Genomic DNA, 15,705 nt, shown 5'->3' on the forward strand with positions numbered 1-15,705 from the left:
AGGGCATTTCTCCATTCTTAGAGCTTTCCATTAGGAGGAAAAAATAACATTACCTTTGTTTGCAAAGATTTATGTATTTGGTAGAGCACATGAAACAAGTAACTTTCCTCTCCAAAGGAAAAAAGAAAAGAGCGTCTCTCTTCTTAAGATTGGAAGAGACTTAGAATATCAGAAGTTTTCAGATTAGTTTGGGGCTTTTTCTCCTTGTACATTAGATTAAAATATAGCTAACCTTTCTCTAAATCCAAAGTTTGAATGGAACTTACATACTACATTTAAGAAAGACAAGTTTGAATGATACTTGAAAGGACATGCTCACTTGAGCTTCTCTTGTAGTATTTCAGCAGCACAGTTCATTCAGCGTGTGATCAGAAGACTGATCATCAAGCTCAGTATTTTTAAAATGGCATTTCTTCTGGAAGATGAAATTATAGGTAGTTTGGCACAGATAGAGGGCACAGGTCCAATTTCTGCTTTCAGGCTGGCAGGTTCTTTTGCCTGTTTACAGCATTCATTAACAGGCGTACATAGGATGTTAACAGGTCATCCATTTTGTAACCCTGTCAGAAAAGAAAGAAAAAAATGTAAGTCTTAAAGAGTTCCAGAAGCAAAACTAACCCATCTTTTCCTACCTGTTTTGTTTTCTTCTTAAGTTCTCTCCTTCTCTATCTTTACGTGCTTATCTTTAAATATTAATACAGTGATGCTTGCCTGATTCTGTGGACAGTCTGAAAACTATTCTTAAGAAAGGTGGTACCACTCATTCAAAAGTATAAAGTCTTAAACTGATAGTGTTACTACATAGCTGATCAAAGCATGCACGATGGAAATTCTTGTAGCTTTGTGGCTGAGTGCAGCTTTTTCTTGATGTCTCCGGTAGGTAGAATTTTGATGTGTGGAAAGAATTGGGGAAATTACTATTTTTCCTTTTCTCTATCACTTACTTCTTTGCATCAGATGGCGTTATATAGCACTGAACTAGTTCTAAATGGCAGTTATATTGGCATAACGGTGCTTTTAGTATCTGCACTATTTTTATTTATGTCTGTTTTGACATCATGGTTTTTATCAGTTCTGGATGTAAAGGAAAAATTAGGGGGCTCTTGTGTGTAAGTTAACAAAGCTGCTCTTACCAGAGATGTCTCACATAAGATCCGGCTTCCTCGTACTAGGTTTCCTATTGTCATATGAAAATATGTGCTTCCACTGCTCCAATTGGAGATTTTATTAAAGGGGTAAACTGTTAAAATATCCTGTAAGGAGAAACAAACCAATATAACTTAGGTGTGCAGCATTTCTCAAATGAAAACAGACTGTCATATAAGAAAAACTGTAGAATTAGAGCCTATTTTGTCTCCTGCTTCATTTATATGCACAGTGGATCAAGGTAGGTCTTGCATCCATACTAGTGGTACACTGTAGTCTCACCAAGCAGATGAAGAGACTTCATTAGCAGTCCTTTCTTTTCATTATGTATTGATTTTTTTTTTAGCATGCTACTATTATATTTACAGTAATATAAAACTCAGTATTTGTTCTTCTGTTAAAAACAAATTGTGATATATGTAAATGCTCTTTGCTTGCAACTTGGTGCATCCAGACTGGTTGGGTTGGAGGGTTAGAAAGCTTTTAAACACTAAGATTGTAATTGGATATAATTTGTAGACAGCTTGCATTTCTTGCAATGGATTTTCTGTTTGTGAAGCAGGTTCCCTAGTATACCATCTATCCATCTGCCTTATCCTGATCCTACCACTTTGTCCAGGTCCATCCTGATTACTGTATTTTATTTTTTCAGATATGCTCTATAGTGTTTTCTTTCCAGTGCAGAAACTACAAAAAAGTGATTTGAGGCAATAACATATTTCTCATTTTCACACAGAAAACAAATAGAGGTTCTCCATCCTCTCCTAACATTCAGGGAGAAGGTTCTGTTGCTGTCTGTGAATTAGCACAGTCAATTAAAGCCTGCATTAGAACTGCCTATGTAAGGTAGGTGGACATTATTTAGTGGACTAGACAGACTCTGAAAAGCAATTGTTACCTTTGTCTTCTGATGTATCACAGAGACTCCTTGCTTGTTGATTGCAATCAGCACAATCTCCGGGAAATTTGGCTCCGAGGTTTGCTGTAAATGAGCAACAGAGCCAGATAAGCAGAAAAAGTGAAAAATAATCCATGCTAAGTGTACAGTGACCTTTAATAGAGTCTAGCATTGTTTCTCCTCATTACCAAATTAATGAGCTGAAACTTCAAGCTCTTTCATATTATGTAACTATTGCTAAGGGTGACTTTCTTGCCATAGGTTGAAGGCTTGAACAACTGTTACATAAAAGCAGAGTCAGATGTGTTAGCTGCCAGGCTATCTGAAAATAGGTTTAATGGTTGGCTGCAAAACTACTCTTGGAGAGAGGTTAATGAGGAAAAATTAAAGGTACCAAGCAGACATCTACTGCAAAATGAGAGGATTAATACATTTCTGTTCTGAGGAGAAAATCCCCAGAGCATGTAAGACTTGACAGCATTTTGTTGTGGATAAGAATGACCAGACAGTTAAGTATCTATATATAAACTAAAAGGCCCCTATCTACTACATAATAGTACTATGTATTATAACTGCTATGTCTTCAACAATGTGTATAGCAGCATGATTCCTATGCAGTGTTCTCTGCACTGATTTCCATTGAACAGAAATACTGCCAAGGGATTGCTTCTGTATTTGGCAGTTTTTTTCCTTCCAGGAACAACAACATAATCAGTGAGTAATGGGCATAGTTCAGAAAGTGCAAATGGCTCATCTCCCCACTTTGAAGGAACTGAGTTTTCCTCAGTAAATGGTGGGAAGCCAGCTTCAGAATGCATCAGCACACAGGTATGGAATTACAGTCAACTGATTTACCCTAGTGCTGGTCCACTAGCAAAGCCATTCATACAGACTTTTAAACCTACCTTCACCTCAAAGAAGGCTGATCCAAATGTTGGCCACCGGTTTATCATTTTCAGGAAGGCAATTTTGGCCTCGTCCACAGTTTTTCCCTCATATTTGCTGTACACTGCAGTAATGTTCTGTTCAGGAAAAACGATATAGAGTGTAGTTAGTTGGCAATGGGCATTGGCCTTGAGAGCATTAGGCCATCATCAGCAAGGTCAGTTTTGTGCCCACAACAACAGAACAGACATCAAGGAAGATGATAGCAGGGTAAGCTATTGTCATTTTCCTGGCACAAGGCTGGTACCTCCTAGTGTTTCTTGCTAATGATTTGGATGAGAGAAGTCCAGGAGCGCAGAGGGATGGATTCCTGGGAAGAGGGGCAATATGGGATGAAACAAAGTTCAGAGAGCCAATGTTTCAACAGACATTTGCCACATTTTCTACTGAAACCTGTAGAGTGAAGCTTGCTCTGTATCTGAAATGGTGGCCAATATGTTCCTCAGTGGATTAAGTGAGAAGTACCTGCTAAACTGTTCCTGCCTTTTGGAAGAGAAAAGAGCCTTTTGCTATGAGCAGAAGACACCTGGTACAAGGTGACAGATTTGCTGGTCAATCTATGAAATATTTAGGACATGCCTCAGTTTTCAGTTTCTCTGAGATCCTCAAATCCCCAAGCCCAGGACTGACCTTCCAATGTCTTAACTCTGTTTTTTTGGACATGTACAATAGAATAGTATATCCATGAGAAATGCACATCTCAAATCAGTCTCCCAGGTATGCAGGTATGTATGAAAGACTTGGTAGAGAGGATGCAAAATCTAGATTCTAAGAGGCAAAATGGCAACATCAACTAGCATCATTCTTCAGTGCTTTCAGAAACTAACAAATCAAAAAAGTAGTGCAGTTCCATTATTCTCTTCTAGAGCTTTTTGGAAAAAAATATGTTTAATGAAAGCTTTAACTAATGCTGATGTTCTTACCTTCTTCCACTCATCTGCTGAAAATGCTCGCAGCAGATTGTCTGGCACCAGCTCCTTCAGAATTTTGGGGATGGTTGCCAGCTGTGTGCGGTCATTGTTGAAGCGCACTTTGTAAATCAGTCCTGCCAGCTGGACAGCTTCGTCCTTGGAACACTTGTGGTAGCCTCTGAGGTACTTTGGCAACTCCTGGAAGAGACCAGTTTTGAGTCCAAGACAGACTGGGATGGAGGAAACACTGACTTACGCATGCTAAAGCTGTGAGGTAAGGATGTAAGCCTCACCAAGCACAGTCCGAGGTCATCACAAGAACTTTTGACTCCTGGAGGTTCTCCTTGTATCAGTGCAGAAAGATGAGAACCTCCACGCAACAGGTGAATCAGGGAGCTATGCTCCTAACATAGGCACAACAGCTAAGGTGCCAAATGCTGAGCTAAGCTCTGTCCTAAAAGGTATATATATGTTAATGGACATCAGCTGAGTGCTGGTTTTTAACTACACATTTTAAATACTGTTATATCCCTCAGGAGGCACTGTAATGCAGACCTTGGGGGGAGAGAGAGAGAGAGAGAGAGAGAGAGAGAGAGAGAGAGAGAGAGAGAATACAACTCCAGCAGGTTCACTTTCTCAGAGTATTTCATGGATCATGTGGCCTGCCTTTATAGTTATGCCATAGGGAGCTTGTTACCTGGTGGTAATGAAAAATTGAGTCAGCTTTCAGGTCCTTCCCAGGAATTACATTCAGCCACAGCTTTCTCATGAAGTACACCTCATAAGCCACAGACATAATAGCCCCTAAGGAAACAACATCCTATTAGCATCATCTGTAGTTCTGTGGTTTGTAATTGATTGGCGAGTTTCTTAAGAAAAAGAATCACTGGCAAAATAGTGTAAAAGATAATTTCGGATGATCCAGGAAGTGATTAGTTCTTGGGCACTGATCATGGAGTGATTTGAAGTAGAGCATCAGGGTCTACAGAGATAGCAAAAGGAGGTGACGATCTCAGAAACATGGGTATTTGTTGTTTCTTGCTGCTCACTAGAGCTGCTGCTTGATGTGCTGCACACCTGAATTCTGTTAGACAGTTACTGGTAGATTCCCTGATGGCTCTGCGTACAGAAATAAATAGTGATTTAGTACACACGTTTATGCTGTAATTTTCAGAGCTCCTAGCAGCTGCATCAGCTGTGGGGAGAAATAGGAAGCTAGAAAGTCCTAGATGCCTAATGATTCAAGCAGTTAAACCTTAGCAGTTCTGAAATAAGTAAAGGTCACAATCATTGAGTTTGAAGTTTGGGTGAAGTTTGAGTTAATGCAGATTTTATGGAGGTGAGTGGGAAAGAATTGCTGTCATCGGAGTTAAATGGTTTTACTCTAACAGCATGTTCCCTTAGCAATACAACTTGGGCTCTTATATCAACAGGTAGTAATCTATATGAAAATTTTCTGATGACCCAAATAATGGGAGCAGCACTGTGTCAAGAACCTACTTACATGTATTTGCTGACAGGTGGTCTGACAATGCATAAGCCTTGGACTCTAAACAGGATTTACCTGCCTGTGACTTGTGTGCCTCCAGTTGTGTGTTTTGAATGCAATACGTCAAAACATTTTTGGTGCCAATCTAAAATTTCTAATGAGATCCTCCCACAAACATGTTCTGGTGTTTCTGACAGCCAGTGGCATGAGGTCACTGGATCTTACTGCTGGTGCAGGCAGTAAACGTATATGATTAATATAAAAATGGTATAATAGGCCTGTAGCCACACACTTGCTGAGATGGAGTAAATCCTACTGGATAAATGTGTTGCTTCCCCAGTTCAGCGCACAATCTCAGGTAGCTTTTTGTCATAATGACACCCTCCTTACCATCTTTCCCTGGTTTGTTCTTCCTGTTCCAATCTGCCACCTGCCTCAGTGAGTCAAAGAAGTAGTCTGCTTCATTCTGACTGATCACCTGGAAAAGATCAACCAATGAATAGGGGAGACAAGGGATCAGCAGATCATATAAAATACTACCTATGCCAACGTACCCAAATAACAGGCTGGATTGTCTTTCCCTGTCTATAGTGAGCAAGCAAAATGACGGCAGTAAAGACAGAGACAGAGGACAGAAAAAACAGAAGGAGGAAGGCTCATGTAGTTTCCATTTCATGGGATTTTTATTCCATTTTATGTTGCTTTTTTCTCCCTTCCTCTGCCTTGCTGACATTTCTTTCCAGCACTTACTGTAGACAAGCTAAATATGCCTACTCTATTCCTAGTCATCCCCTTATCATAAATAATGGCAGATGTAGGGTTCCTTTCTTGAGGAACGCAGCACATCAGAAAACCCCTGTGCTTGGACTCACTGCTGCTTTTTCCTCAAAGCTCAAACAGGCCCAGGGAGAAGAGATTTCTCAGCAACCAACTTGGTTTGCCCAAGCTTCAGCTCAGGCAAAGCAAGTTCTTGAGAAAGCAGAGAGCAATGACTGGCGCTGGTCAGCCACTAATGCCAGTGGGTATTGTAGATGTGCAGCATGTCACCTGGGCAAAGCCTTAGAGTGGAAATGGTCTGAATGCAGCAATACATAATGTGATTTATTTTACCATCCCAGTAGCTGCAGGAAGGCCTATCTTCTCTGCTTGCAGTACTACATGTCTACTAGTGGAAACTCTGAATCTCCATGCTTTGTTCTGGATGCTCCTCCTCAAAGTGAAGTGTCAGAAGCTAAAGTCTAAGTTGTATCCCCTCAGTAAGACAGAAGCAGCAATGATCTGCTATGTTGGTTGGTTTCATATATTGTTGCTTAGGTGGTCTGGGAAAGTAGATGAGAAGAAGAGAGTTTGGCTACCCTACTATAGCTGAGAAGAGTTACCTTGTCTGCGATCTTGACAAAGAGGCTGAAGCCTTCCCAGGAGCTCAGCTGCAATTTGGAAGCGATGTTCTGACACAGAGTCCGGATTTTGGTATTTGTTCCCACATCAAATGTCTATGAGATAAGAAGGCTCTTATTATGTGGCAAAGAAGAAAAAAGGGGAATACTGTGTATCTTGAAATATACTTCTGCATGAACAAAGCAGGTCAAGGCTGAGAAAACAAAAAAGTTCTCACCTGCTCTGTTTCATTGGGGAAGCAAATCTTGTGTGAGATCTTAGTGGTGTTCTGCAAGATGGCATCAACCTCCACGGGATGAGGTGCCCACTTCCTGGAGCCACTCCTGGAAAATGCCATCACCATCACAAGAGATGTCAGTGTTGGATGTTTGTTTAATCCTCGAGGAGCTGAACAACAGGATAAATTCCATCCAAAATGCTAGTATTGGGACCTGGAGAGGGCTCTAATCCTTTACCCTAATACAAATTCAGTGTATTAACAGAGCAAGAAATGGAGGGTCTTATTAGACCTATTAAAAGTCTCCTCTACTCTGCAAGAAGTCTGCATGGATAAGGCATCTTCTGTACCAGTAGTGTCACCCCCTTCTATGTATTCAGCAACATTTTTCCTTACTGAAGTGTGAAGACAATAGTCACAAGGAGCACTACATTTTATTTTAGTTCATGCATCAACAAAGAGATTTGCATTCAGGTATAAAATGACTATTACAACTGAGGAGACAAGTACCAGAAGGTCTTGGAAAGGCTGCCAGAAGCATTAAGTTTTATGTAAGAGCTGGTATAGAATCACTGAGTCAGGGGATGTAGAAGCTGCATAATGCTAGTTCCATGAAAGTACACCTTGGAGTAGAGCTGCCCTGTAAGAGCAAAACAACTTGATTTGGAGTCTGAGTCATATAAAAACCTCAATATGATTGAAGTTGAGACAAATTTAGCACATTATCTTCTAAGGCTCATATTTTCTTATTTTAAGTGGCATAGGGCCCCTGTGGCTCTTGGGAGGTGTCACAGAATCACAAAATAGTTGGGAGTTAGCTGGGACTTCTGGAGATCATCTGGTCCAACTGTCTGCTCAAGCAGGGTCAGCTAAAGCAGGTTGCCCCAGACAGTATCCACTCAGGTTTTGAACATCTCCAAGGATGGAGATTCCACAACCTCTTTGGGCAACCTGTTCTAGTGTTCAACCAACCTCACAGTGAAAAGCTGTTTTTATATTGAGAAATTTCTGATTTATTTCTGTCTTCTTCAGATGGAATTTCCTGTGTTTCAGTTTGTGCCTATTGCCTCTTGTCTTGCTACTGTGCACCACTGAGAAGAGTCTGGCCTCGTCTTTTTTACACTCTCCCATCAGGTATTTATAAACATTGGTAAGATCCCCCTGAGCCTACTCTTCTCCAGGCTAAACAGTTCCAGCTCTTTCAACCTCTCCTTGTATGAGAGATGCTCCAATCCCTCATTTCCTTTGCTGGACTCACTCCGGTAAGTACTTACCTTTCTTGTTCTAGGATGTGTATATTTTACATGCTACAGCTTGTAAACTAGTCTCCTCTCTCACACTGGGCCTATTTAGGGTGGCCAAAATAGCTATTCCTCTGTTCATCATGAGAGAGCTTAGCCTGGCATCTGCTTTTAGTTGTGTGGGTTTCAAAACTAATTTCTTACTGTTAAATAAAATAGTGGTTCCATTTGGAGAAGGAAAACCTGACTGTAAAACTAGTTTAATAGTACGTGCTCTAGTACTGTCCAGGCACTGTATGGAGTGTGGACCTGCCCCATCAGTCATCTGTTTCTCAACTAGCAGCAGAGGGAGGATGTAGGAGGCCAAGGAAGCACAGGAGCTTGCCTAGAGGCACAGAGCCACTTCTCCTTGCAGCCGCAGCTGGGAAATTGTCAAAAGAGGAACTTCTTAGCACCCCTAAGATTCTCTCTGGTTCCCTGCCCAGGAATCTGGGGATGAAGCAGTAAAGCTGTTCGTGGGGGAAACGATGAGCCTAGTGACCCTGTTTGGCTTCTACTCTGCTGTAGGTCAGTCCTTTGAGCCTGCCTGCTCTCCCCTTTCCAAGGAGAGCTGGTTACTAATAGGGAGAAAGGCTAAGAGTGGGTGCAGGTTTAGTCGTAGGAAAAGAAATACTTTTAAAAATCAACATTTTGTCCTCTTTGCTCTTCTTCTTCTCTCCCAAGCTCCAGAAATACTTTAGCAGAGAGTTATCATTAAAAAAAAAAAAAAAAAAAAAAGCCCATGCTGCTTTTCCTCTCTGTTTGCCTGCTCTTAAGAGGGCCTGCATGGCTAAACAAGGCTTAGAGCATGAGCAGCACGTGATAAAAAGAGGCAGGAAAATTTCAGTCTTCTCCAGAGAAAGAACAATGAATAGCATTCCTCATCATGCATTTTTCAGGCACTTCAAAGGTGAATTCAATGTGCAGTGACATATCTCCAGCAGTTCTGAAACCCACCCACTGTGAGGGGGGACAGCCACTGCTTTAGCATTCCCCTTGAGCCTGGCCTACAGGGCTCAGAGACCAAACGCATGGCCCAGACTAAGAGAAAGGGGAGGATGAAGGAGCTGGAGAAAGAAACCATTGGGCAGCCTCGTTGCTGAGCAGGTCAGTGGCAGTCAGGGCTGTGCTTAGCTGCATCCAGAGAATCTGAGTAACACACAGAAGCAGCAAAATGGGAAAGGCTGGGCTTAACCTCGTCACTAGGTCACTGGGTTCCCTGAGTGATAAGCTGGGAAATTCCAGTGTCTGGAGGAATTTAGGGAAGCCCCCCACAGTTCACTCGATCCCCCTGAAACTCAGGTAGCCCTTCCATTCTCTTTGGTCATGTCATGTTCTTCACACCAATAAGTAAATCAACAGATTCCTCCCAGTTCATGTTACTGGACTTCTCTTTCAATTCTTGTGGCTTTCTATCACCTAAGGATTAGCACTCACACACACAGGCATGCAAAATGGTTTCCTCTTCCAGTGGCACTCCCAGCAGTCTAACTGGCTGGTTAGACTAATAGAAATGACTACCCTTGTGTTACACATATGCACCCGTCACACAGACCTCAGGAAGCACTGTAGGCTAGATGACCCATTGCGTCAACCCACAGCAGGATAGTTGCTCGAGGGCAGAACAAGGGTACTGCCTAGCTCAATGCAAGGTGCCCTGGTCTGAACAGCCAGGTAATTCTCAGGGCTTTGCTCATTCAGGTTTCTTCAACTCGTAGGAACCAGCTATGTTGCTCCTCTCTTCCCAGCATGGATCTGCTTTTTACTCAAACTAACAGAGACACATCAGTACTGTGCAATCTTCAGTGATATCAGTGATGCCACTCCACAATGAGCAAAACCTAGTATTTTAAGCTGTGAATATGCAGCTCTGTTTGCTATGGAGATTCAACAAAATCAAGACTAATACTCATGTGAATACACATGTGAAGAGGATGAGACCAAGCTGTCTCACCAAAGGAAAGTAAAGTCAGGACCTCATCACTGACAAGTTATGCTTTCACTTCAAGCTTCATGCCTTTTAGTGTGTTTGAAATACTCAGCTCTGGCAGTCAAGTGATTGTGTGTTGTTCAGTTTATCTAGATGTTGCTAACTCTGTGGAAGAAGAGTGAAATGGTGAGACATTTCTTAGTGGCTCAAAATTCGTAAGAGGAACTAAAAAATGATCATTTAAAAGAAAAAAAATAAAGAGAGAAATGAAATAGTCTCAATATTTCATGCCATGTGATTTTTTTTTTTGGCATCAGATTCATGATTTCTTAATGTGTTGGGCTGGCTATATCGAAGACTGTTTACCTCAACACCCTTTGAATCCTCCGACTGCAATCCAGGGCCAGTGTCTCTTTCTGACGTGTTTCCATGAATTTCTGGGCGTGTTTCAGCAGTGACTTACTGGGTGGGAACAGGCCAGTGCAGAGCCAAAGTAGCTGCCAGCCCTTGTTCACACTGTACCTGTGAATACAAAGAAAATGGTCATGCTACAGCCACGTATAATTCTTCCTTTGACCACAGAACAGCTACAGGGAAGAGAAACACACACTTGTCATGCGGCATTGTGCCATTCAGCAGCAAGCAGCAAATCAACAGAGCCTTCGCTCAGGAGCTGACAGGCATTTTTGGTGCAATGACCACAGCCGGTGCACAAAGATAATTCTGAATCCTGGCTGATGAATATTCATGACCATTGCAAATCTCATGAATAAATAAAAGCTTCAGTTTATCATCTTGGCAGCAGTGTCCCTGGTGCCGTCCTCTTTGTAAGCCACTGTCAATTTACTGATTCAAGCTCACATTTATTTGGATTGTGTTTTATCAGTTCTTTGCATCCACTTCCCCTCTGTGACCAAACGGCTTTGCTCAGAACACAAGCGCTTTGCTTGTGATTTATTTGCCCTTATGTATACTTCTGCTCTGAAAAATGACCAGGTAGATGGCACTGTGTATTGACATAGTTACAGCTCTTAAAAACTCCAGATCAAGCTTGTCCTGCTATCAAGCAGAAGGGCACTTCCTGCAGCCACTGGGCCTGCAAACTCTGCCAGTCAAAGTTTGGTGTCTCACTTTCACCTGTAGGAAAGACTCTGCACCTGAGAGCCGGCCCATCATTCTTCCAGCAAAGCGAGGAGCAGAACACATTCCAGCAGTGTCCCTAGGATCGCTCCAAAATGCAAAGTGCATTGAATGGGTTTTGGTTAAGAAAGGTCTGCCTCTGAACGGGCACCAGGACTCGGCTGAATAAGGAGATGCTGGCTTTTTCCCCAGTTACTTTGCTGACTGTGTGGACCATGAAACACTTTTAATCCCATTTATACTCTATAGATCTGTGATGTTTGTGCCTGTGTGAGAGCAGGACATGGTTCACAGGGCAGCAGCCTGGGAAGGATGAAAGATTGGTTCTTGTGGCTGTCCTAATGAAAATATATGTAAATAGCCATATTTCAAGCACCGTTTTTTTCCACATCAGTGATCTTGCTCAAAACAGTGAATCCACAGGACTAAACCAGTAAGAATACAGCAAGAATGGCGCTGACACCATGGTTACAGACGATGCATTAAATAGCCTGTAAGATTTACTTCACACAAGAAAATTTAACATTTAATAGTTACACTGGTGGTAAAAGTTCCACAAAGTTTAACAGTCTTTGAGGAACAGCAAGAAAGGAAATGAACAACTAGAAGCTCCTTTTCTAACTTTTGCAACGACACATTACATCTAGGAATTGACAAACCATTTCCTTAACAAACTGAATTATTTTATTAGTATTTCAAGCTATTATTGCAATCCAATTCCCCAGGAAGTAGGTCAATGTAATCATTTTACAGGTGGGGAAGTAAAGCACCAGTCTATTTCAGACGCCCATCAAAGAACGGGAGCTTGTGTAACCCATCAGTCCTGCAAGCCAGTCATGCAAGCTAATCAGTAAAACTACTCAGCAGGATTCACTGGTGGTAAAAGATTTAGTGCCAACTACATGCTCGTAGGAGGGCAATACTGTCCTTGGGGACCTTAAAGCACCTTCCTGGAGAGCCAGGAAGAGTGGTCTCTGAAAGTGACCAAGAACTTTTCTGCAGTGCCATGTTTTCTGGAGGAGTAGTGGTCCTGCTCTGTGGCCTAACAGTGATCTGCAGAGCATTGCACTGAGCCACACAGCAATGTCTGGGGAAAAGGGGAAGGGAAAGTGTCACTCCAGCATTCACACATCCTTCCCCTCTGCCCCATCTCACACGTGTAGCAGGAGCTAGAGATCATCACCTGCAATCTAGTGAGCTGCAAAAGCAGGGCATGTACATCCAGGCAACTACCTGTTTCTGTTCTCAGTCAGCTGCTTCATGATCTGACAGTATATCTCATCCCGCAGAATTTCCTCCTGGATGGCTGCCACAAATATCTGGTCGGTGAGTTCCACAGAAGAGCGTGCCTGTTTCGAGGGGTAATCCCCCATGAATTTCATGATGGGTGGATGTGCTGTCAAGGACAAGCAGGTCAATTTTGGAAGGTAAATAAGAATCATCAGATCCTAGCATAAGGGACTCCATTCAGGTCTGAGTGGGAAATCCTGGAAGGAAGGACTGAACCTATTCCCTGCCCCCTCTCCATTCCTGAGCAGCAGTCACTGCTTGGTTCTGACTTGTACAGTATTAACTGCTTGCTCTGAGCACATGCAGTAAATTCCACTCACTCCTCACGTTCTCAGTTAGGCGGGCTATCACAGGCCATGGGGCACTGGGGCATCTCTTTCTGTCTAGATAAGGGAAACAAAGCTAAGCTAACTTTTGTCTTGCAGAGCCTATATCTGCTTTAATGTAGATGCACCCCTTTAAAATGGATGTGATATTATTCCAATGGAGGCAAGTTTAGTGGAGGCTGCTCTTCCTTTCCCTGAGATTTCTTAGGCCCAGAGAGAAGAGTGAAAGGATATCAATGAAGGCCTGACAGGCCAGGTCCCGAAGATCAGGATCCGTGCATGCTGTCTTCAGCAAGGGCTGTTTCAAGGGCTCCTTGGAGTGTGCCCACAGCTGACTGCGCCCACGGGATTTCTGAAGAACAGCCTTGCTAATGGATTCCTTCTCAGGAGTCCTGAATGAAGACAAATGCAGGCAAGACAAAGGCACTGGATCAGTACTGCTAAGAACATAGGAAGTCATTATCACAAAGACTTATCTCTGAGCATGGTCTTCCCCAAGATGTTGATCTCATGTATCCTTTGAGTATGCACGCCAGCAAGAACACAGAAACGTAGTTTCTTTTAGATTCCAAAGGGAGAAGGTTTGCAAGAAGGAGACAGGATTTAGAAAGCTAACTTCCCCCCTATCTTCCAAGGCCTGGGATATTGCATGCCTTAGCTAGCTGGTAAGTGCTGGAGAGAGGTGAGAACTAAGCATAGGACCTGCTGGAAGGAAAAGAAAAAATTCCAGAGGAGGTTCTCTTATTCCTTCCTTTGCATTTCTGCAGGCAAAAAAGATACAAGCAGACTAGGCACCAGCGTCTCTGCAGGCCTAATGTCATGCTTCATTACAGGGAACAAAGGGAAGAAACTTGGTCAAAAATAGGAGGTGCAATTATATCCTAGGCTTTAAGGATTGCTGGAGAACAACTAGAGATTTTCCTAGGGGACATACTGCACAGGGAGCAGTTTCATCCAGCACAAGAAGCTTCACCTGAAGTGTTCGTAAGAGAACTCCTCCAGAGTATAAGGCTTCACTTTGACATCCTCTTCATCAGGCTCTTCCATGTGGGAGTTCTGGGAAGCTGTCCTCCTCTGGTCTGGAGACATCATCAGCAAATTCTGGAAGAACACAGCCACAGAGAGAGGTCACACTAACACAAGACTCTGAAGTGTTACTCAGTGAACACAGACAGATGGTGCATACCAAGCTTGAGTGCTCTGTGCAGCAAGAGACATGACATCCCCTAAGCATTTTCAGACAGCAGGAGGAGAAAGACTTGAGAGCAGGAGACTCAAGAAAGCAATTTACATAGACCCAGTAAGAGCAGCCATCGAAGTGTGTGTGATTATCCAGAGCACACCACTCATTCAAAATGCACCTGATCACCACTGTTGTGATTTTCCCCTACTTTTTCTTTACCTGTTAGCAAAGTATCCAATATACTCAGTCTTTAAAACTAAAGACAGAATTAATTGCTGGCAAAGTGATCAGTGGGAAACCTTGTGTTGGCTGCCTTGAAAAGCACCTTCCTTTAAAGGAAACCACTGTATTCAGAGCTTCCCTTGTGCCTTAGTGTATGATCACCACTCAACCCAGTGAGAATTCAGAAAAATTTAACTGCACACCTTTTTTCATTAATTACTACCGATTCCAAGCACTGAACTTCCTGATAGTGCATGGGCCATTATTTAGAAAGTCATTGTTTTTGTGCAACTGCAATCTTATCCTTAGAGTCTAGGCCAGATTTAGTTTCATTTTCAGACAAGAGAGAATAAAATATGAGGTACAGAACTTGCATGATTTTGGAGGAACAATTGTCTTCCAGTTATGAATTTAATCACATTTAACACAACACAGTTACACCATTTATCATAGAATCAGTAAGGTTGGAAGGGACCTCTGGAGATCATCTAGTCCAACCTCTCTGCTCAGCAGGGTCACCTACAGCATGTTAGATAGGGTTGCATCCAGGCAGGCCTTGAATATCTCCAGAGAAGGAGACTCCACAACCTCTCTGGGCAATCTGTTCCAGTGCTCTGTCACTCTCACAGTGCAGAAATTCCCCCTCACGTTCAGGCTTCTTCCAGCCTCTTCAAAAGGAGTCCTAAGCTTTTCTTACCAGCAGTTGACTAGATGGTTTTGTGAGGGAAGGAATGATGTAGATCTCTTCTAAAGACACATTTCCTGTTTTGCCTGTCCTTTCATTCTGGGCATTGATCCAGTCAGAGTTTGCATCCAGCCTTTTGTCATCAGTGAGGATTAGCAAGTCTCCCTTCTTGAAGGGCAGGATGGCAGGGTCTTCTGAAAACAGAATAAGGAAATACTGTTCAGGCTTGTCTATCCAAGAAAATGGAAAGGGATTTCAATACAAATGACAAGGGAATGGTGTTTTCAAGGCCTGAATTCAATTAGCAATAGAAAGTGTTTTGTGTAAAGATGCCTTATAACTCAGTAACACTCCAGAGAAATCACTGAAATCTGCTCTACCAGCCTGATTTTATTCTACTGAAGGCAATGGCTAAACTCCATTTGATTCAAATGGATGCAGAATTAGTGGGTAGAACTGGCTGCAACACATGGAAATTAACTCATCACTAGTGATAAGTAGATGGACTTAATATTTATATCACAATTACTTCCTTGCTGCTCTAGGCAACTGTATTCCACAGAAACCTCCAGATTACTATATCTGTGAAACTTAAATGTTTCAAGGCAGCCCACTCCAGCTTCCTACTACAAGCAGCCTGAGTTC

At 42.5% G+C, this 15,705-nt stretch overlaps 1 protein-coding gene across 2 annotated transcripts in view; it reads right to left on the bottom strand.

The window, feature by feature from the left end:
- Positions 1–446: 446 nt before the first annotated feature.
- Positions 447–15,705, bottom strand: part of MYO7B (myosin VIIB) — a 48,836-nt gene continuing 33,577 nt past the window's right edge. For both annotated transcript variants that reach the window (XM_062582294.1, XM_062582293.1), the window contains exons 35-48: positions 15,073–15,254; positions 13,944–14,071; positions 13,205–13,362; positions 12,588–12,741; positions 10,581–10,736; positions 7,005–7,110; positions 6,769–6,882; positions 5,780–5,867; positions 4,598–4,704; positions 3,913–4,098; positions 2,950–3,066; positions 2,045–2,128; positions 1,134–1,253; positions 447–560 (exon numbers count right to left, since the gene is read on the bottom strand). In XM_062582294.1, the coding sequence (XP_062438278.1) occupies positions 477–560; positions 1,134–1,253; positions 2,045–2,128; positions 2,950–3,066; positions 3,913–4,098; positions 4,598–4,704; positions 5,780–5,867; positions 6,769–6,882; positions 7,005–7,110; positions 10,581–10,736; positions 12,588–12,741; positions 13,205–13,362; positions 13,944–14,071; positions 15,073–15,254 (1,784 nt within the window). In that variant the 3' untranslated portion in view covers positions 447–476. The remainder of the gene's footprint in view (positions 561–1,133; positions 1,254–2,044; positions 2,129–2,949; positions 3,067–3,912; positions 4,099–4,597; positions 4,705–5,779; positions 5,868–6,768; positions 6,883–7,004; positions 7,111–10,580; positions 10,737–12,587; positions 12,742–13,204; positions 13,363–13,943; positions 14,072–15,072; positions 15,255–15,705) is intronic.

The sequence above is a fragment of the Rhea pennata genome, chromosome 9 (assembly GCF_028389875.1).
Source record: "Rhea pennata isolate bPtePen1 chromosome 9, bPtePen1.pri, whole genome shotgun sequence".
NCBI lineage: Eukaryota > Metazoa > Chordata > Aves > Rheiformes > Rheidae > Rhea > Rhea pennata.